General features: G+C 36.6%; 2 protein-coding genes across 4 annotated transcripts in view; one reads left to right on the forward strand and one right to left on the reverse strand.

Moving 5' to 3' along the window:
- ppp1r13bb (protein phosphatase 1, regulatory subunit 13Bb) overlaps positions 1-12,331 on the forward strand; it is a 61,073-nt gene extending 48,742 nt beyond the window's left edge. Inside the window, 12 exon segments of the mRNA XM_051138043.1 lie at positions 156-296; positions 487-676; positions 1,592-1,741; positions 3,756-3,880; positions 3,971-4,451; positions 5,849-5,883; positions 5,885-6,586; positions 6,940-7,077; positions 7,880-8,013; positions 8,119-8,285; positions 10,766-10,965; positions 11,138-12,331. Coding sequence (XP_050994000.1) covers positions 156-296; positions 487-676; positions 1,592-1,741; positions 3,756-3,880; positions 3,971-4,451; positions 5,849-5,883; positions 5,885-6,586; positions 6,940-7,077; positions 7,880-8,013; positions 8,119-8,285; positions 10,766-10,965; positions 11,138-11,179 — 2,505 coding nt within the window. The 3' untranslated portion in view covers positions 11,180-12,331.
- A 2,414-nt stretch (positions 12,332-14,745) lies between these two features.
- On the reverse strand, positions 14,746-19,623 carry ckbb (creatine kinase, brain b). Of its 3 annotated transcripts, none has more exons than XM_051138056.1 (8): positions 19,532-19,623; positions 18,558-18,762; positions 17,107-17,261; positions 16,903-17,035; positions 16,609-16,780; positions 15,501-15,624; positions 15,233-15,422; positions 14,746-15,149 (listed from the first exon to the last, which is right to left on the reverse strand). In XM_051138056.1, exons 2-8 carry the CDS (start codon positions 18,748-18,750, stop codon positions 14,971-14,973), a joined length of 1,146 nt encoding a protein of 381 aa, XP_050994013.1. In that variant the 5' UTR covers positions 18,751-18,762; positions 19,532-19,623; the 3' UTR covers positions 14,746-14,970. The 3 variants fall into 3 exon arrangements, with proteins under 3 accessions (XP_050994013.1, XP_050994015.1, XP_050994012.1); XM_051138058.1 differs by having other exon boundaries at positions 19,537-19,609; XM_051138055.1 differs by having other exon boundaries at positions 18,558-18,758; positions 19,532-19,609.
- Positions 19,624-21,979: the final 2,356 nt, after the last annotated feature.

Below are 21,979 nucleotides of genomic sequence, written 5' to 3' on the forward strand. Positions count from 1 at the left end.
AATTTATGACATTTGTTTATAGAAACATGGAATCAGTCATATGCATAGATCTTGATTGTATATTATTCTGTGCATGTCTGTAATACTAGCATGTGCCTGTAATTTTATCATTGATAATACTGATCATCACTTTGCTGTGTTTTTTTCTCAATCAGATACGTAATAAGCTGAATCAGGAGCAGAACAGTAAACTCCAGCAGCAGAAGGAGCTACTGAATAAGAGAAACATGGAGGTGACACTGATGGACAAGCGTATCAACGAACTCAGAGATCGACTATACAAGAGAAAAGCTGAGGCACGTCAAAAAGAAAACCTTCCAGTAAGGCCAGGAGTTTCTTAAATTTATTTAGCAAACTTGTTCAGAAACCATTCAGACGTCTAGAGACCAAATCTGGAGCTTGTGAAAGATTTTGAATTTCAACTAAGCTAATTACCTTTTTTTCCCTTTTGTTTCCTTTTTGCCCTTTTTTCCCCCCTTCCTGCAGCTGAATAGAGTAAACGGTCCTCCCTCTCCACAGCCGGCTCCCGGAAACACCAACCGCGTGGCTGCTGTGGGACCCTACATCCAGGTCCCGGTGCCAGGCCGGCAGGAGGGTTATGTAGTGCCCCCTGAACCTCTCAAACCTCAATCACTGGGTGTTAACACCCCAGCCAACCACGCCCGCTCCAAATCAGGTCAGTCCACTGACGTCTGCATGATAACGTCAAACATTTATTTGGAATGAAATGGTGCCAAATAAATGGTACCCTTTTTGTCTGTGTACTGAAATCCTACATTGTAAATTAGCATACAAGATTCACAATATATAAACTCTTTATCCACAATGCTCAATGCTTTGATCAGAGGTAGTCAGTTTCGAAAGCATGAATTTGTGTCTAAAGCCCAAAGTATACTTGGGTTTTGATGTGAATGCTTAGTCTATGCATACAGCAAAGTTACGAGTGATAGAATGTCTTCTCTATTTAAAACTAAAATTGCAGGTCTCTCTTAACTCACTCAGATAAGTGCTTATCAACACAGGCGTGTCTTGATGTTGCAGCTTCAAGTGGTTTGTTGTTGTCCTGGCTTTTTCATTGCTGTTTTGACTGTGAAACAATGGCCAAGGCTAGTGTTGCCACCTTGTGGACCAACTAAAAAAGTTTGGCTGGAAGCCTATGCTCATGACAAAATTTACATCATGCTCACTCCCTGGTGTGTGAGTTAAAACTGAACTATACTTTGGGCTGTTTAGTTAATGCTACATCATTCCTGTAGCTCAGGGCAAAGGTCATGGATTCGATTCCCAGGGAATGCAGAAGCTAATTAAATATATACTTACAGAGAAGTTTACTTAGGATATAAGTATCTGCTAAGTCCATAAATTTTGGTACTTCTCTTAAAGACCACAGCATGTATCCTGTATCTCTTCCTGCTGTGGGTTCCTTCTCTTCAATTGCTGTTTGTTCATGAAGTTGATTTCTCTTTTTTTCACTTCTAACCTCTTGTGTCGTTTCTGCTCTGTGCTGTGCATACGTGTATGTGTGTGTGTCTCTCTTTTCTCTTTCCTGTCCCTGTACTTTGATGTTGTGGGATTTGTGGGGGGGAATTAGACGGAGTGAGAAAGCCTCCCGGCCCCTGGAAGGTCTCTGATTTAGACATCATAGTGGACCCGATTGCTCCGCCCCCTCCAGAGCCCCGCCCAGGCCCTGGGGCTCCACCCCCAGTCACCTGCTCTGCGGCAGGGTTGGACGGCGCTTCTCGTGAGTGGGAAGGTGTCTGATATAGGGCAGGAGGAACGGCCTATGAACCTTATTCAGTGTAGTGAGCAGGATCAAAGCATTCGACCAAGTCTTGCGTGTGTGACTTGTTACAGTCATCCATATGATTCTCTTGCTTCAAGTGAAGTTCAAAATGTTCCTTGGATCATCTCAAATAATGCTGGAGAACATGATCTATGTGAAACTATATTTATATTATACTATTTGATTCATAGATATAATGTAGCTAATATTATAATATAACTAATAAAAACACAATTAGTTATTTTATTTTCAGGACTCAGTAGATCAGTCTTTACTGTCACTTTTGATCAGTTTACTTATTTACTTATTTATTTCTGGACTCTGGTTAATAAAAAGTTCAATAGAATTGTTTTACAGAGTTTATATTATTTCATTTTATTTTGTAATAACATAAAAGTCTTTACTGTCACTTTTGATCAGTTTAGTGCTTTAATACTAAATAAAATTATTCATTTATTTAAAATCATTTATGTATTTATTCATTTATTTATTTAGGACTGATTAATAGAAAGTGCAAAAGACTTTTTGAAGTTTATTTTGTTTTGTAACAACAAAAGTCTTTACTGTCACTTTTGATCAGTTTAGTGCTTCAATACTAAATAAAATTATTCATTTATATATTTAGGACTCTGATTAATAGAAAGTTTAATTGAGTTGTTTCAAGTTTATTTTATTTTGTAACAACATAAAAGTCTTTACTGTCACTTTTGATTTTTGAATTTAGTGCTTTAATAAACTAAATAAAACTATTCATTTATTCATTTATATTTTACAAAGTAATTTATCCCTGTGGTTCAAAGATGAATTTTTAGCATCATTACTCCAGTCTTCAGTGTCACATGATCCTTCAGAAATCATTCTAATATACTGATTTGGTGCTCAAGATGTCTAATATTTTTTCAGGTTTTTGTTAATGAATTTAATGTTCAGGACAGCATTTATTTGAAATGGAAATATTTTGTAACATTATAAACTGTCACCTTTTTTAATTTATTATGTGCTTGCTGAAAGAATATATTAAATTCTTTCCAAAAAATTTCTAAATAATTTCATTTTCAACTGTATCTTGTTCTAAGCAAACTTATTATTGCTATTGATCTCTTACAGAGATTATTATATCTGCTAAGCAGTAGGAGTAATTCTGTTGAAGGTCATATCCACTTTTAAAAATTGCAGAGGGGCAATTTTCCAGACAAAACATGGCTTAAGGCAGAAGTCAAAATTATACGCTTTTCATGAGCAACAGAACCTTAATGATACACTAGATCCTTCTGTCTGGTCAATTATCTTCACCCCTGTTTATTTGCTCTTTACTGCAATTCAATATAGTCAAAAGCTGCTGATCCTGCCTTTTGGGAGTAAATGTGTATATGATTGTGTGTGAGTGAGGTATCATGAGTGAGAGTGAATGTGTGTGCTGGGATGAGAAACTCTACCCTGATAAGGTTCACTGGGCTCTCTACCTCTTCCTCAGTACATTTAAACACACTAAAAAACTGGCTCCATTTCATCATTCTCTAACATTCAGCTAACTTGTTGACTTCACACAAAATATACAAACACAATACACAGAAAAGTCAAGTCTGTGGAGTGGTGGCTCAGTCAGTTTGACTTTTCTAACTTAAATCAGCCTTCCTATTTGGCTTGAGTTTCATATGAACTGATTTTTAAGCTCTTTGAAGTTTTGAAGATATGCAGTTGCAAACTTTGCAGAACTGCATTATCTTGAAATTTAGGGTCATCTGAGCTGTTTTGTAGCCGTTTTCTACTCCTAAAACGTTCACCTTCAACTTTCACATGCAAGGCTGTTATACTTTGTCTCCTAACTCAAGAACATTCCTAGACATCTTTAGAAGTCATGTCTAGTATATTAGCAATGCAGTTTGTCATGCTGGTCTAATAATAAATGGGATTGTGAGGGTTGCTGTCATGTCTGATGTTGTAGTAATGCTCCCTTTTTTTCCATTTTCAGCAAATGATGCCGGTTGGCCTACCCTCAACAAGAGCAACACATCAGTCAAACCACCTGACTGGAAGGAGTCTGGAACAGACACGACCAGTAAAACAGCATCCCCTGCAGGCACTCCTGGAGACAAGGTATGTCTAACTTACACCTGCACACACAAATCAATTGCTGACTTGTCTCACTATTTTACCATGATTTTCCCATATCCCCTTTTAATACAGGATGCCAGTAAAATGGGTTCAGCTCCTCCTCTCAATAAGCCTCAGCCTCCCCCATACGGAGCCCATACCAGCAGCCACCCCCTCTCATCCGCCAACTCTGGTTCCACCAGCTCTTTGGACCGACGCAAGGATGTTCCTCTTAGGCCGGTGCCGAGCCTACCCGCTAACCCACCGCCGCAGCCGGCCTGGCCCCGTGTGCCCCCTGCGCCCACCGGCTCTTCCTCTCAGCAGATCCAGCAGCGCATTTCTGTGCCCCCCAGTCCCACCTTCCAACCCAGTCCACCCTTTTTCCCCCCTGGTGAGAGGCCAGACCCTCCTCTGGCTGTAGCGGTAAGGCCGTTCATCCCAGATAAGGGCTCCAGACCACAGTCACCCAGAAAAGGCCCAGCCACCATGAACTCGAGCTCCATCTACCATATGTACCTACAACAAGCAGCCCCTAAGAACTACCCTCTGAACATCAAGCCCGCTGTCAAAGCAGGTAAATATCAAAAACAATATTAAACTTCAGCAATTTACTACTTATACTGGCAGTTTGTGCTCATCTTTAGGGCGTAGTGTTTACATCAGGGTTTGGTATTATGGAATAATAAACTCCGTTTCTGCCACTTTTTTCAGAATTGCACGATACAAATTCGTTTCGACTTTTTTTTTCAGTATTGTGTAATATAAACTCGCAATTCTGAATTTTTTATTATTATTTTTTTTTAAACGCAGTTCTGACTTATTTTCAGAATTGTGTTATAAACTCGCAGTTGCGAGTTAAGTCTGCATTGTGATTTTTTTTTTTTTTTTTTTTTTTAAACGCAGTACTGACTTTTTTTTTTTTTCTCAGAATTGTCATATAAACTCACAATTGTGAGGAAAATAACTAAATCAGAAATAAAGTCTTTAACTTTATTTCTATGACTTTATTTCTGACTTTATTTTATTACACTTTATGAGTTTTTTTTTTCTCGTGTAAACTTACAATTCTGAGTTTTTTTCATATCTTTCCGACCTTGTAATGCAATTGTGAGTTAAGTCAGATTTTTGAGATGTAAACTCAATTCTGAGAACATATTGGTTATTTTTCCCCTCAGGACTAATCTTTTTAGCTCACAATTTTGAGTTTCTACCACGATTCTAAGGAACAAGTCAGAATTGCAAGTTTGTATTACGTAGTTCTGAGAAAAGTCAGAATTGCGAGATGTAAACTTGCAATTGAAAGAAAAAAGTCAGAATTGTGAGATGAAAAAGTCGCAGTTACCTTTTTTAAAATTTTTTGTTCTGTGGCAGAAACAGGCTATTTAAAAATGTGTGTGTGTGTGTATTTTTAACTGCAGTTCAACAGATGAAAATAATCAACATAACCAAATACTGCTCTGCAAATACCAACTCAGGTCAGCTTTAAGTGCAATTTTTGGTGTAAAACTGTTATTATAATAATGGGTAAACATTATAAAATTCGAGATTAATGAGCACTTCTTTAATAAACACCCATGTGAACTATAGTATAGAAAAGGTCTACATACGCCTATAAAGAAGTATAGGTATGAATAACTAAGCATAGAGTAAAAGGAGGTTCTTAGGGTTCTAGGATCTGTATTATTCATTCAGTATGAATATGAAAAAAAAATTGTATTTTTATAGTCCATGTTCATATAGAAAGCTTCTTGTGTTTTTAAAACCAGAATGCAGGTGCGTCACACTGCTTTTTAACGTGACGCAGCATCTTTAAAAATGCGACGCTCACAGCAAGAATGGCAAATAAAGCAGCTAGAAACATTGCAGCAGTAAACAGAAAAATAATTAAAAAAACAGACAGATGCATTAATGTGAATGATGTTTTATTTGTGAATACAGTATAATTGAGTATTTTCTTCTTTCTCTCTGCAGTATATGGTAAGCCACTCCTTCCTCCCAGCTCTACGCCCCCCCTCTCCCTTACCTTTTGGGGGCTCTGGGGCCTTTCCTGCCCTCCAGGGTCCAGGAGGAGACATGTTGGATGTTGAGTTTGAGCTTGACGGTCAAATCATGGGCGTACCTGAACCACCCCCACCCAACGTCGACCACATCCCGCGACCTCTCAGCCCCACTAAACTCACACCCATGGTGCACTCCCCTATGCGCTACCAGAGTGATGCTGAGTTGGAGGCCTTGCGCAAGAAACTGGCCAATGCTCCACGACCTCTTAAGAAACGCAGCTCCATTACAGAACCAGAGGGTCCCAATGGGCCCAACATCCAGAAACTTCTCTATCAGCGGTTCAACACCTTGGCTGGAGGGATGGAGGGAGGAATGGCCGGCGTGAGTGGAAGTGGAGGAGTGACTCCATTCTACCAGCCCTCTGTAGCCACAGGTGAAATGCTCTTTGATGCAGACAATGGGAATCCATCTTCAGAAACACCCATCGTGCCCTCGGAGGGCGCTGTTGCTGAGGATATTGTCCCGCAAGGTGATGCCAATGATAATGAGCCCCCAGAGGAAGCAGCTGAGACGCTGACCCCTCCAGCACCAGAATTGTCAGAAGACGATAACAATAATCCTGCTGAAATGTTAACGATTTTGCCGAGTCCTGTAGCCGAGGCCAGCACTCCTGAAGAAGCAGACATCTGTCCCTCATCTCAGCCTACGGTCAGTCTACTGATACACAGCCTTGCACAAACTCAAACCTTGCACTTGTATAGTAATCATTTTTAGGTTTTAAATCCATTTAGATTTCATTTTCACGTAAATTTTTAAATTTGTTTCAGATCGAGCTGAGTCGGATCGATTAAGGTGTTTACATGAAGGCTTTTAAATCTAAATGAGTCGTCAATCCAATTAGTAATGCATTATTTAGTTGCATGTAAACATCAGCCACTGTCTGAACAAGCCAATCAGATATTGCTTGCAACAGTGTGGACATTCATTTCTAAAGAGCAGATTTGAAAAGCAAAGCAGACTGTGCTGTGTGAACAAAGCCTAACAGTCCATGTTCTCAACAGGGCAAACGCACTAACCTAAAGAAACCCGACTCGGAGCGGACGGGTCACGGCCTTAGAGTGAAGTTCAACCCACTTGCTCTGCTGCTGGATGCCTCACTGGAGGGCGAGTTCGACCTTGTACAAAGGATAATCTATGAGGTGTGCATGTACACTAACATGTAACATGTAACACTAACAATAACATGTACACTACCAGTAAAAAGTTTTTGAACTGTAAGATTTTTAATGTTTTAGTCATCTTCTGCTCACCAAGCCTGCATTTATTTGATCTGAGGTACAGCAAAAACAGTAAAATGTTGAAATATTTTTACTTTTTAAAATAACTGATTTCTATTTGAATATATTTTAAAATGTAATTTATTCCTGTGATTTCAAAGCTGAATTTTTAGCGTCACATGATCCTTCAGAAATCATTCTAATATTCTGAATTTTTTCTCAAAAAACATTTATTATTATTATGTTGAAAACAGCTGAGTAGAATTTCAGTTTCAGGTTTCTTTGATGAATAGAAAGTTCAGAAGAACAGCATTTATCTCTTGTAACATTATAAATGTCCTTACCATCACTTTTGATCAATTTAAAACATCTTTGCTGAATAAAAGTATTCATCTCTTTACTTTATTTTCCAAAAACAAACAAACAAAAAATGTACTCAGCTGTTTTAAATACACTGAAGACTGGAGTAATGATGCTGGAAATTTATCTTTGATCACAGGAATAAATTGCTATTTAATATACATTCAAATAATAATAAAAAAAAGGCTAATTTAAATAAATAGTATTTTAAAATTTTACTGTTTTTGCTGTACTGTTACTTTTTGCTTTGATCTGTTCAAAAACTTTTGACTGGTAGTGTATGCCATGTGAACACACTTTACACACTGCTTTATTTTGCCCATTTTTATCAACAAATTCTTTTTTAATTCCTCTCATTTCATAGGTTGACAATCCCAGTACCCCTAATGATGAGGGCATCACACCCCTCCATAATGCAGTGTGTGCCGGACACCACCACATCGTCAAGTTCCTGCTGGACTTTGGTGTTAATGTGAATGCAGCTGACAGTGATGGCTGGTGAGGACACTTTCTTGACTCTTTCAATTTCTGAAAGACATTGATTAGTCTGTCCAAAGAGGTGTAGAGTAGACGGACTTCACTGACATGTGACTGTATGTGTAGGACGCCCTTGCATTGTGCCGCCTCCTGTAACAGCGTGCACCTGTGTAAGCTGCTGGTGGAGTCTGGTGCTGCCATCTTTGCTACCACCATCAGCGATGTGGAGACGGCAGCAGACAAATGTGAGGAGATGGAGGAGGGTTACATACAGTGCTCACAGTTTCTCTATGGTAAGAGTGCCTTTCTTTTGCTCTGTGGGGCCTCAGAATGATTATTTGTCCCCTCATACCATCCATTTTGAGAATCGTATGGGAAATATCTAAATCTACAAATTTGGAGACTCAAGTCTCACTTAAAGGGGTTATGAACTGCCTTTTTTTATTAATTTGCACTGTTCTCTGAGGTACAATTAAAATGATATCAAGATTTTTACATTAAAAAACTATTTAGAAGTAAACGGCTACATATACAGATATCTTCTGATATTATAGATTTGTTTGCAGAAAATGTCATTGAACGTTTTTGTTGTTCTCATTGCATTTACACTGCTTTAACCAGCAGATGTCCTCAGAGAACAGAGTTTAGAGCACTTAGAAACAGGAATCACTTGAGTCAAAGATTTAAAAAAAAAAAAAAAAAAAACTCCCATCACTTTCAGGTTTTTTTTTTTTTTAAGAAATAGATGCTTTTATTCAGGACATATTAAATGTATAAAACTTAACAGTAAAGTCATTCATAATTTACAGAAAATTCTATTTCAAATAAATGCTGTTCTTTCGAGCTTTTGAATCAGATTGTCTACAGAAATATTAAGCAGCTCAACTGACTTTTTACTGACAATAAATGTTTCTTGAGCAGCAAATCAGCATATTAGAAAGATGATCATGTGACACTGAAGACAGTTCAAAATTCAGCTTTACCATTGCAGGAATAAATTACATTTAAAAATATATTAGAATCATTCTGTGTCAAATCAACCAAATTTCAGAAACCTCCCCTTTGATTTTTATCATATTTTTTCTAAAGAAAAATAAACATGTAGTGATGAAAGCCAAAATATGAAATGTCATGGATGAATATTTATGAAGTAATCCACAATTTAGTAGAGGGGAGTCAAAATGGCAATTTTTTTCTCCTGAGATTCAGAGCAAAATTACAGGGGGTAAAAATGACTTTAGAAAGATGGCAACATCATGATGTTATTTGTATGCAGAGATTGGTAGGTCTGTAAGTAAACTCTGTAGTCTTTAGCAATCTTTGTTGCATTATGTGCCAATTGTGACCATTCAAAAACGGGAAAACAGCACTTTTTTTTTTTTTTTTTTTTAAGTTCTTTCTCCAAAGTTTGCATGCCTGTAACTCAAGAAGTATTAAAGATATCATAATTCCCTTTTAGATATTGGGTCTTAACAAACTTTCCTTTTGCGATTTTAATTTTTAAGGTCCTTTATGGTTCATTTCCAGAGATATTGGAATTTCAATATGGCTCCAGAAGTAAATCGTTAAATTGTACACATTTTCAGTGGTCAAAAACCAAATGTGGGTCAGTTTGCAAAAATATGATACTTCTTTTCCCTTATAGAGGAATGTCTGAAGAACAAATAATGTTGAAGCTAGAAATGTATCTTGTTTGTTTCTGTCAAAACTATTGCATTGAACATGCCTGAGTGCCATAATTAGTCCTTTTCCAAAGTTTGCATGCCTATAACTGAAGAAGTATTAAATATATTATAATATGATTTTAGATTCTAGTTCTTAATAAACTTTTCTTTTGGAATCTTCATCATTCGGTCCCAGAGATATGTGGACCTCAATAAGGCTACATGTCCAGATTGTTAATATAACCCTTTTTTTAGTGGTTGAAAACCAAATGTTGGTCACTTTGTATTGAACTGATACTTATTGTATTTAAAGCTGAATGTCTGAAGAATAAGTAATGTTTAAACTAGGAATGCATATTGTTTCTCTCTGTCAAAACAACCGGATTGAACATACCCGTCTATATGCTAAAAATGCACTTAAATGGTCAAGCTGAAGCACATTACCTTCGTTTTTGACCACTGAAAATGTGTACATTTTAACGGTTTACTCCTGCAGCCATATTGAAATTCCAATATCTCTGGAACTGAACCATACAGAGCCTTAAAAGTGAAGATGCCAAAAGGAAAGTTTAAGACCCAACATCTAAACAGGCATTAAGATATATTTAATACTTTTCGAGTTATAGGCATGCAAACTTTGGAGAAAAACTTGAAACATGCTGTTTCCTCATTTTTGAATGGTCACCATTGGCAATTAATGCAACAAAGATTGCTCAAGTCAATAGATTTTACTAACAGAGCTACCAATCTCTGTGTAAAAATAACATTATGATTGGCTCTGAGTCTCAGGTGAAAATTGCCATTTTGACCCTCTCTACAAAATAGTGGATTACTTGGTAAATTTTCATCCATGACATTTTTATATTTTGGCTTTCATCACTATACATGTCTGTCTTTCTTCAGAAAAAAATATTAGCAAAATCCAAAATTTTAGCCAGGAATTTTGGATTTACCAACCAAAACTTTTAAAAACTTAATGTACATTGATCAATAATATTATTCCGTGCTTTTAGTACTTCTATGTGGTGTTCATGTTAATGCTATAATATCATACCAAATTAGATATTTCCATGCATTATTAAAACCTTTTTCTCTGTGTGTGTTTACAGGTGTGCAGGAAAAGTTGGGAGTGATGAATAAGGGAGTTGTGTACGCGCTGTGGGAATATGAGGCTCAGAGCGCAGATGAGCTTTCCTTTCAGGAGGGGGACGCCATTACTGTCCTACGCAGAAAAGACGATACCGAGACAGAGTGGTGGTGGAGTAAACTCAATGACAAAGAGGGCTATGTGCCACGGAATCTACTAGGGGTAGGTGCACATATAGCAGTAGAGTATATTTTAAAACATAATTTATGCATGTGATGCAAAGATGAATTTTCAGCATCATTACTCCAGTCTTCAGTGCCACATGATCCTTCAGAAATCATTCTAATATTATAAAATGATAGTAATCGTTACGTGTCTTTTTGTTTCTTTGTAGCTTTACCCCAGAATAAAACCACGTCAGAGGTCTCTGGCGTAACTCTGTCACGGGTGACCGACTAGACTGATGTCTCGAGGTGTCAAACCTCCATCTCACACCTCTATGTGCCACTTGGACCACAGAAGGGGTGAAGCTGCTAAACCCTGAACCTGGAGGCACAATTAAGCGCACTACTCAAACACACTCTCCAGCGAACGCCAGGCCAAACAAGCAGCCTCAGGTTTCTCGGTCTGCCCCCATCAGCTCAGCTACCAGGTCTCCGTATCTCCCACTCCACTCCTCACATGCTATCTTGTATCCATGTAAAATGTATTATAGCTGTACATCACACCTTGGGGATCAAGCACTAATCACTTTGACGAGAGCTTTTCTTTATTTGTAGTTGCTTTGCTGAGAAGACCAGGGCAGGCAGTGCTCTTTGTCAGAGATTCTGTATACTTTGAACTGGAAGAATGAGAGCTGACATTATGTAAGATTAAATCAAAAGACTTGAGTGTGAATTTTATAGCTCGTCTACAAAAACAAGAGTATAAACTGGAAGTATATGAGAGCAGAGAACAAAATATACATAGTTTGCATAGAACAATTATTCTGATCTACGACTGAGGAATCCCATATACCGATGGGCATGTATATGATTAAAGGTGCATATAAGTGAGAGTGTGAGATTTATGTATGGGTGTGATTTTTCATTGCAGTGAGCATCATACAAAGTGTGAAGAGCTGAGGAGTTTTCAAGGAGTGTTTTAAAGAGTGTATGTTAAGTGTTAGAAAGATTGAGATGAACCATCAGAACCATTATAAAATCAGTAAGTATTTAGCTTACAGGAACTGACACTATGCGTTTTTTTAATGCTCTGATGAATTCAGCTGACAATGTTCTCTGCTTTTACATTTATTTTAAGCTTTTTTTTGGTTTTAAATGTTTCTTTATATTATACCAGCCCATTCCACTCCACTCCAGTTTTTAGTCATGTGAAATGATTTTTATATTCTGCCGTAAAGGCAGTGAAGAGCTTTATTGTGGAGTTTAACCTTGTAAATACTGTGATGAGGACAGGAGAGGAGACATGCTTGACTCAGTGCTGTTAGACTAAACTGCCCGTGTGGGCTTCTGTGAAATACAGTGACTCGCACCTTGTGTTCTATACATGTGCACAATAAAAAGAAATGAGTCGTAGCAGGAAATCATGTCTACTTTTGTGTTCTACTCATTGCTCAGTCTGTGTTTACTTGGTAAGTTGATTTTAACCACATCCTCAGTGGTCTTTCAGTGGCCTAAAAAAAGCCAACTTACAGCAAAGAGAAAATATCTACCTTTCTGTAAGCCTGTGGGTGAGACTTCCGGCTCATTAGCCACTATAGGGAAATAAGAATAATATCAACGTGCAGTAAACGGTAAAACTGCTCGCATTACCAACCAGTGTGCTCATAACTAAGATAATACTTTAAAATAATATAAGACACGCCAATTTGCAATATCAAGCAGTAAAATGAGCTGTTTTGTACGCCGGTGAGACCGGAAGCCAGACACATAAAACGTACAAATGGCCGCGCCCACTCTTACCTGAAAAAAGGTGGCTATATTGAGGTAAGACGAGTTAAAAGTCCTTTAACTCTAAAAAAAAAAAAAAAAAAAAAAAAAAAGCGCTATATTTGGTGCACGTTAACTTCAGCAATGCACTGAGGTAACACTATCGATCTCGCTATTATATTATATAGAGAAATAACGAGATATAAAGATAGAGACAGAAATAGAGCAATATGTTTAGAGCAAAGATTAATTTACTTGCTTGACAAAGACCCAAGTTTAGAATTTTTTGAAGTAAGTCTTGAAAGACACAATCCACTTTAACTGTCCATCTAATCTTACAGATTCTTCAAGTGTATTTTAAATTTAATAACGAAAGATCCGTTATCATTCAGATCATCGCAGTTGTTGTGACGGTGTTGTTGTTGCCAACTTTGCCAATTTTGTTGCTAAATTTAGCAACTTTTCAGACTACCCTAGCAAATTTTTCTTCCAAAAGCACCTAGCAACAAATTTAGCTATTTTTAACATTTATCTGGCAACCTTAGCGACTTTTGGTGAAGGATGAAAAGGCACACATTTTCAATCTATATTGAATCTATAAGTCCACAAAAAGAGGAAACCAAAGATGCCTAGCAGTTCACACAACACGTGAATTAAGTTGTTATATTTAGTAATAATAATTTCATTCATGAATCATGATACACCTTGTAGTAGCTTACTTATCTAGAAAAATATCTAGAAAAATAAAAAAAGGTGCTAGTACCAAATTGTAACTGTAACCCGAAAATGCAAAATACAATACGTCATTTAAAATGCAGGTTTTAAAAAATTAATAAGTAAAATTCCTTCATATTAACATAGTAGGTTGTGCCCGATTTTTCCAGACTTTAGAGTGTAGCATACTAACTACTAATACACTGCTTAAAACTATATAATTGTTCAAAATGTGTAGTTTCACTAGTTTAGTAGCTAATAATAAAAAAAAAACTTAAATTGTAATCATTCAAAAATGTCTAAGTGTAAAATTATTCAGTGTTATATTTAAAAATACAGTTTAAATATGCATTTATTTATTATTATGCATTTATTAACATTTTTTTCCGTATAAAATATATTTTGTGTCGTGATTACGTAATGACGTCACAACATTTAGCAACTTTTAGCAACAAATAGTAAGTTTCCTTGAAAATTAGTTGGCTTCACTGGTCACTTTGTGCTTGTTACTTTTCTCTTCGCTTCAAGGCTTAACCAATCACAGTCGTTTGTCATTACTGGATAAGGGTTTTTATTTTACAGAGACTGCTGGGATGTTTCAATGTTGGAAGTGTCAACTAACTACGTAAAACTAAGTAATAAAATAGCTAAAAGTGTTTACCTTTATTGTATAAACGTCTCTGAGACAAGTAAGTTATTGAATTTCCTTCTTCGCCGGTCAGCGTTGACTAAACACCTGTGAACTACTATAATGAATGTTTATAAGGTAAGTTGAACTCATGCTGTCCGCAAAATAGGTGTTTTCTCAGCTTAAAATAAAGGCAGCATTTTAAAAAAAAAAAAGAAACGAAAACAAGCGTAATAAATACAATTATAGGGCTTTTGTGTGTGTCCCATTGTGGCCTTAAGGTGGCAGTACTAGACCGGTTCGACATCTTTAAACAACGCCTACGCTTTTATAAAAAGATAAAAAAAAAAATAAATAAATAAATAATAACAATCAAGACATAGTAGAAAAGACTAGAATATTCTGCAAGTGTAAAACGCGAGGATAACTACAGTCTTTCTGGAGAAGAAAAAAAAAAAAAAAAAAAAAAAAAAAAGAAGCAAATAATGACCTTGTTTGTCCACCTATCAAATAACCTTAAAGTACAGAGATCATCCTATAGGTTATAAACACCACCAAATTAAAAGTGCATTTAAAAGGTCTGTAGATATTAAATAAGCCTTTAAAAATAAAGCCTTTGTTTCCATCAACTGGACAAATGGAGAACAGAAGTAAATGAAGTGATGGATTGAAAGCCACAGCAAACAAATTCAGTTGATCTTTTAGCAATGACACATGCACACAGAAAACTCCATGGGCCAAAGAGACTTTATTTCTGGTGTTAAGCTCCATCTTCAACATTGCAGGACGTTTGAGATACAAAATCCTTCACACTGATGGAAGACTCGTCTAACTTTAGTGCCACTACCGTTTGGGTGGAGTGTATGTTCCTTGATGTAGTTAAGATTATTGGTACTGGAGGAAAGGAGGACTGGTGGAGGCAGGGAAGGAGTTAAGTTAGGAGTCATGAAGTGTTCACTTCTGCTCAGGCATAAGGTCGTCGATTGACTGGCCTGCCTCCAGGCATTTCTCCATATCTACAAGCAGCTTAACTCCATCCACCACCATCTGAACCAGCTCAACCTCAGAGAAGCCCAGACGGTCTGCGTTGGAGATGTCAAAGACACCGCCTACTGCAGCAGTGTCAACTCCACCTGGAGATGAGAGCAAATTTAGTACTTGAGATTACATCCTGCACTGGTAACAGAACGGTTTAATGGCTCAGGCGAACGTATACCTGTTCCACGCTTTTGGAGCCTCAGTCGTTTGAGGATCTCGCCAAACTTCTCGTGCTTGCTCAGGTTGGGAAGTTTGACATGAACACCACCACGCAACCCTGTGCCCAAGTTGGAGGGGCAGGTTAGGACATAGCCCAAGTGCTCGTTCCACATGAACTCGTGGCCCTTCTCTTTGAACAACTCCTCAATCTGCAAAACAAGCGGGTTAGGATTTAACAGTGTGTGCTGCTGGCAATGCTGAAGGTCTCAGACAGATTGAAAACCAACCTTTGTGAGGCCTGTGCAGAAGCGAGTGAAGACTTCCTTCATGTTGCCACCTTTCTGCATGGAAATAACACGAAGGTGGTCCTCCTCATTTACCCAGACCAGAAATGTCTTGTTGTCGTTGTGCCTATAAAGCATTTAAAAAAAAAAAAAAAAAAAAAAAAAAAAAAAAAAGATTTTACTCATTTGATTTAAAATGCAATACATACAAATACATACAAAAAAATAAAATAAAAATAAAATAAAATGCAATGTTTTATAAAACAATGCAAACTATAAAATCTCAACACCAACATGGCCATTTTCATATCAAGTAAAGATCTTACGGAGTACATATTTTAATATTGTTATTGTTAATAATAATAATAATAATAATAATAATAATAATAATAATAATAATAACAACAATAACAAATAACAATTATTATTATTATTATTATTATTATTATTATTATTAATAAAAACAACAACAACTACTACTACTACTACTACTATTATTACTATTATTAAAGCATTTATATTTTAAAATGTATATTTTTAATATATTTTATAATATATTAAAAATGTACCCTAAATGCATACTATACAATATATAAAAGGTACAAAACATATGCACCAACATTACTCTTCATATAAAGCTTAATGGAATTACCCAATAAATAAAGTTGATTAATTAAATTAATTAAATTAATAGCCATACAGAGAAAAGTATAAAATACAATGCATACCATTTTTATAATAATAATAATAATAATAATAATAATAATAATAATAATAATAATAATAATAATCCATACAGGAAAAAAATAAAATAAAAAATAAAATAAAATTATAAACGCAATTCAAGAATGAAATGAATAAAATGAATAAATAAAATAAATAATTAAATGAGATGCATGCAATTAAGAAAATGCATACAATCCTTAATAATAATAATAATAATAATAATAATAATAATAATAATAATAATAATAATAATAATAATAACTACCACCACCACCACCACCAAGTATTAACACAGCACCTAAATGTATCCATTTAGCAAGTTAGGAAGTTAGTCCAATATTCCTTTTAATGAAGAGAATGGACCCAAAAGGCCGCTCTCACTCACCAGATCCCTCTGGCATCAGGCCAGTCACGGGCCATCCCAGAGGCCAGGAGCAGTGGGGACACAGGCTTATCAAATAGGAAGTGGTCATCAATCAGCTGCTGCTGCTCCTCCTCCGTCATGTCCTTGAGGGCATAGTACTTTCCTTTAAGATCGCCATCAAGGGCTCCCAAAGCTGTGAAAACCACAACACAACCGCATCATTACAGAGTAGCTGCTTCAATCACTCGATCCCTCCCACTCCTCTTGAATGACCAATTGTACGTCCTACGAAAACAGATGCCTAGACGAGCTCACCCTCAACAGACAGGCCCTCGATGCCCCGTCTCTCTCCACGGCTGCAGTGAGGAGGGAGGCAGAAACCACGGATGCTCCTGCCAGTTCGCACTCTGGAGCTCAGAACGTAGTTGGGGTCAAGGTCGTCTCCGCCCTATTAAAAGCAGCACCAAATTAACAGCCGACTATTTTAAAACATTAAGCCCAATTAGATGCACGGCGTACCTGGAGGTTGTCTGGGTTCAGGTCAGTCTTGTGTTTGTCTGTGGGTTTGTATCCCCCATGGCGGTCCTCAATGACGGGGTCCAGGAGATCTTTGAACACTTCATACGTCTCCTCATCTCCAGCAACGCAGCCCACCGTCATGATGAAAGGATGCCCTGAAACGCAAAAGATCAGCAGTGCTTCAATATGCAGTGGTGACAAAATGAATTTCTAAAAGCTTTCACACTAACGGCAAACAGCTTAATATAGCCACGCGGCATATTTGCCATTGCATGGTTTGGTCTTGCAGCAGTCATGAGATTCAAGACGACAATTCCTCTTTTGTTAGGCTATAACACCTTAGACTATCATTGCAACTTTCACAGCAAATGCATGGGGGAAAATAAATCAATCAATAAATAAAGCCAGCATGATGCAAATCATGGATGTAAATCAAAACGTCAGTACGGTAGACGCAACTAGGTTCAGTGCCTGCTCATTTTTCACACATTCAGCCCTAAAAAGCTTTGAATATTACTATTAGGGTAAGTGGAAAATGGAAAGCAAATGCATGCTTTTCGTAAGCACTTTAATGCTTACGAATCCACAGACTCTATAGTGGAGATGCAAAACTGATATTCAAAGTTATTTTTGTCTTTTACATAAATGGGTTAATACATTACTAGCAAAGTGTTTAGAGACCCACCAGATTATACCCGTTGTTGGCAAACAGCTTCATTACAGCACAGCCAGGATACTTGTTTGATTTCTTTTTCAAAGACCAACCAAGTAAAAACATATTCAAGCCATTTCATCTTCAAAGAACTTTAAAATATAACCAGTTCAGCCTTTTTAAATTTTATTAGTCAAGAAACCATATTTTTGTAACTAATCATGAAAACGACTAATTACATGTACTACATTGAGTAAAAATGTGCATTTTTGTTCGTCATTCATAGTAGACTTGTGATATCTTGGCGAATAAAAATAAAACTTTATAGTTATTAGGGGGAGGGACACGCTCATTCTAGAGCGCATGTGATTGGTCAAAAATAGAGTAGTGCAGGATGAGTCATCAATATTTTAGGACTCTTATTTCCGCATTAGGTACATTCTGCTAAAAGTACAGCACATGTTTATTGGTATTCAAACGCAAACTAGTATTTAGAAGAGCTCAGAGCTAACATACATTAGTAGCGTCTTATTTCGGAAGCTGTATGCGTCATGAAAGATGTCTTAAGGTGACAGTTATTCCCTGTGAGGTGTAAAATACTACTACTTTCTTACGTTTCTCAATGCAGACTGCACCGATGACGTATTCAGCTTCCGAAATGAGACGCAGCTATGGACTAAAAAGCCGCAAAACTCATTAGCAAATCAGTTTCTTCTACATTTGATCCCCCTGGACCCCAACTCCATCTGAAACGCGGGTGCACTTCTATTTTGAACGAACGTAACGTTAGGTCATTTACCTGGGTTGTCAACTCCGGTTTGAATGACGTCATCCAATGTAAATCCGCTGGGGGTTTGTTTGTCCCGGAGGTTTGCGTACATCTCGAGCGTCAGCACCTTCGCCATGTGGTTGTTGTGCTTGCTGAGGTCGGGATACTCCTGCTCAGCGGTGTAGTTCATCTTCAGCTGATTGTGAGTGTTACCGAAAGGCATGGTTGCGTCTACCTGGTGCAAAATATTTAGAAACAAGGACACGAGTTCAAATCCGATTCAGACGCGAGGACAAAGCCAACCCCCTCAGCTGCATTAATAATGACGTAACGGCATTAAAGCGCATTCTCTGCAACGGAGGAATTTGTTTATATTCGCTTAAACCGTTACAGTCGTGGTATGACGACAAATGTGCTCGGTGATGTGTTGTGTTATGTCACGCTGGCTGGCAGTAAATATGATGGAATGTGGAGCGCGCGTCCGATGATAAATGACGCGTCATTACAAAAATGCATGTAGATTTTGCACGTTATGTAATGCGTTCTGTGCATTACGAAGGTCTTGTACTGGAATCGTTTATTATTCCTTGAAGCATGCGAATGCGTAATGCGCAACGTCTCCAAAGACCTTGCAGAAAAGGAGGCTGACTGCAAGGTCGTTGCTGATGGTTTGGGACAAAAGCACCTTGTCATGCATGTATCCGCGTCCTTTTGGCTGTAATATCATTTAAAGCGTTTAAATATCGTTGTATTGACATTAATAAGCACGTTTAAGAGTTTAGGTAACATGAAACATAAACAGCGCAGTGCAAATTGCCAGTAGAGCTTAAATACGCGACTTGTGTTTGAATATCGATGCATTCCTTGATCATGCATTTTCATAATTATTAATACAGCCCACAAATGTAGTTTTTTGTAATTTAAATGTCAGCGTTATCACATCATATTTTCTAAATATTATAATAATAAAGCCTTGATTTAATCATCTCAAACAAAATCCATACCTTACACTGATTTTCTTTGGGAAAGCGGAATTAATCCTTCCTAAAGTCCACCAGAACCCACACAAGACTGATAATGGTGTCCAGAAATAAGCGGCTTTGTGGGGTTTTTATATCAAGCCCGAGCTCTCCTCTGATTGGACGCTATTTGAGTCCATTCATTCTATTGGACGGGGCGTCGCATCACATCCACAACATCCAGCATTTGCTTGCATTGATCACATGATGTTTTTCCTTGACGGCTCTCCTTGTCATGATTGACAACAAAACTGAACAATGTGCAATTCGATCACTTGCTTTTATCAGACTCTCTTGTCTGGCATGTTAACAAGAAACTGCATGATCATAAAATGTCTAACCTGTACTAACCAAGAGTCCACAATATAAGCTAGGCTTGAAGTAAATCAGTAAGATTTTATACATTTATTTTTTATTAAGAGAATCAATTTATGTTAGTACATTATTTAATGTTTATTAGATTGTGTGAGTATTCATTTATTTTTATAATAGTTATATATCACCCTTAGGCACTATTACTTTGATGTATTGTTTAAGTGGTTTTATTTTCCCAGAAGAAGAATTATAGTTAGCATTTATTACTGGTTTCATGTTGTCATCCTGTATATTGTCTGTTTATGCAAGTGCTTCTTTTTACTGTCTCTGTAAAACCAGTCTCCAGTTTTGCTCTGTTACATGATACACGAGGCAGTATCTGTATACAAATGAATATGAATTAACAAAATGCTTTCGTCTCTAAACAAATCATCAATCTGCTGTGCTTAGATTTAGTGTAACTCAACCCTAAATCAAATCTTTCAGTAACAGAATATTCTGTTCAGTTCGTTGTGATTATTTTTCATTCACTATGGCATTTGTTTCCAGGGAATATTAACACTGAGAAATTCTATAATTCTGACTTGATTGATGTTCATTCTAGCATCTAGAATTATGCCAGTCGAATCTTTGCTGCTGTGTTTTGCATTTAACGACTACACACTACTGTTCAAAAGTTTTGTTTTTTTCTTTAGTTGAGCAAGGATACATTAAATTGATCAAACGTGACAGTAAAGACATTTATGTGTTATATACGACTATTTACACTATTTACATTGAAGACTAGAGTAATGGCTGCTGAAAATTCAGCATTGCCATCACAGGAATATTTACCTTTTAAAATATAATAAAATGTAAGATTTAAGATTTAAGTCAAAAGTTTAAGTCAAAAAACCAAGCCTGCATTTATTTGATCCAAAATACAGCAAAAACAGTAATATTGTGAAACATTTTTATTATGTAAAATAACTGCTTTCTATTTGAATATATTTTAAAATGTAATTTATTCCTGTGATCAAAGCTGCGTTTTCAGCATCATTACTCCAGTCTTCTGTCACATGATCCTACAGAAATCATTTTAATATGCTGATTTGCTGTACAAAGAAACATTTATTATTATTATTATCATCATCAATATTTAAAACAGCTGAATACATTTTTTCAGAATTCTTTGATGAAAAGAAAAATCCAAAAATCAGCATTTATCTGACATAAAAAGCTTTTGTTACATAAATTAACAGATTATAGAAATTAATACTTTTTTTATTGAGCAAGGATGCTTTAAATTAATCAAAAGTGATGATAAAGTCTTTTATAATGTTACAAAAGATTTCAGATAAATGCTGTTCTTCTGAACTTTCTATTCATCAAAGAAACCTGAAAAAAAAAAAAAAATTCTACATAATAACAATAAATGTTTTTCGAGCAGCAAATCAGAATATTACAATGATTTCTGAAGGATCATGTGACTGGAGTAATGATGATAAAAATTCAGTTTTGAAACCACAGGAATAATTTCTATTTTAAAATATATTCAAATAGAAAACAGTTATTTTAAATAGTAAAAATATTTCAACATTTTGCTGTTTTTGCTGTACTTCGGATCAAATAAATTCAGGCTTGGTGAGCACAAGAGGCAACTCTTAATCTTACTGTTCAAAACTCTTAATCTCATTTTTCAAAAACATTATAAAATCGTACTGACCCCACAGTTCTACCATATAGCTATAGTACTGTGTAAGGATTTGACATGAATTTAGACCTTATCTGCTTCTTGTAGACAGACCTCCAGTCTTCTCTTTATATTGCTAATGAGAACCTTCTGGATTTCCTGGATTTAAGGGACCACCTGCTGTGAAGGAAATGATATACTGCTCCTGTAAGTGTGAGGTTGTTGTCGTTGTTAGTCTGAGCTATGTTTTTACCACAGTCACAGTTTTAACTATAGTCTCCTGTGTACAGTAAGCTCACCTAGGAGCCGTGGGCTCATGGAGGGACATTCATGCTGAGAAGATAATGCCATCTCCACAGCGCTTGACGTCTAGTGGATTTCAATGCTGTTTGTGCTGCCTCTCCCTCTTGCTTTGTTAAAAATCACATGATGTACTGCAGTTTGTC

This window comes from Labeo rohita, chromosome 20, assembly GCF_022985175.1.
Source record: "Labeo rohita strain BAU-BD-2019 chromosome 20, IGBB_LRoh.1.0, whole genome shotgun sequence".
NCBI lineage: Eukaryota > Metazoa > Chordata > Actinopteri > Cypriniformes > Cyprinidae > Labeo > Labeo rohita.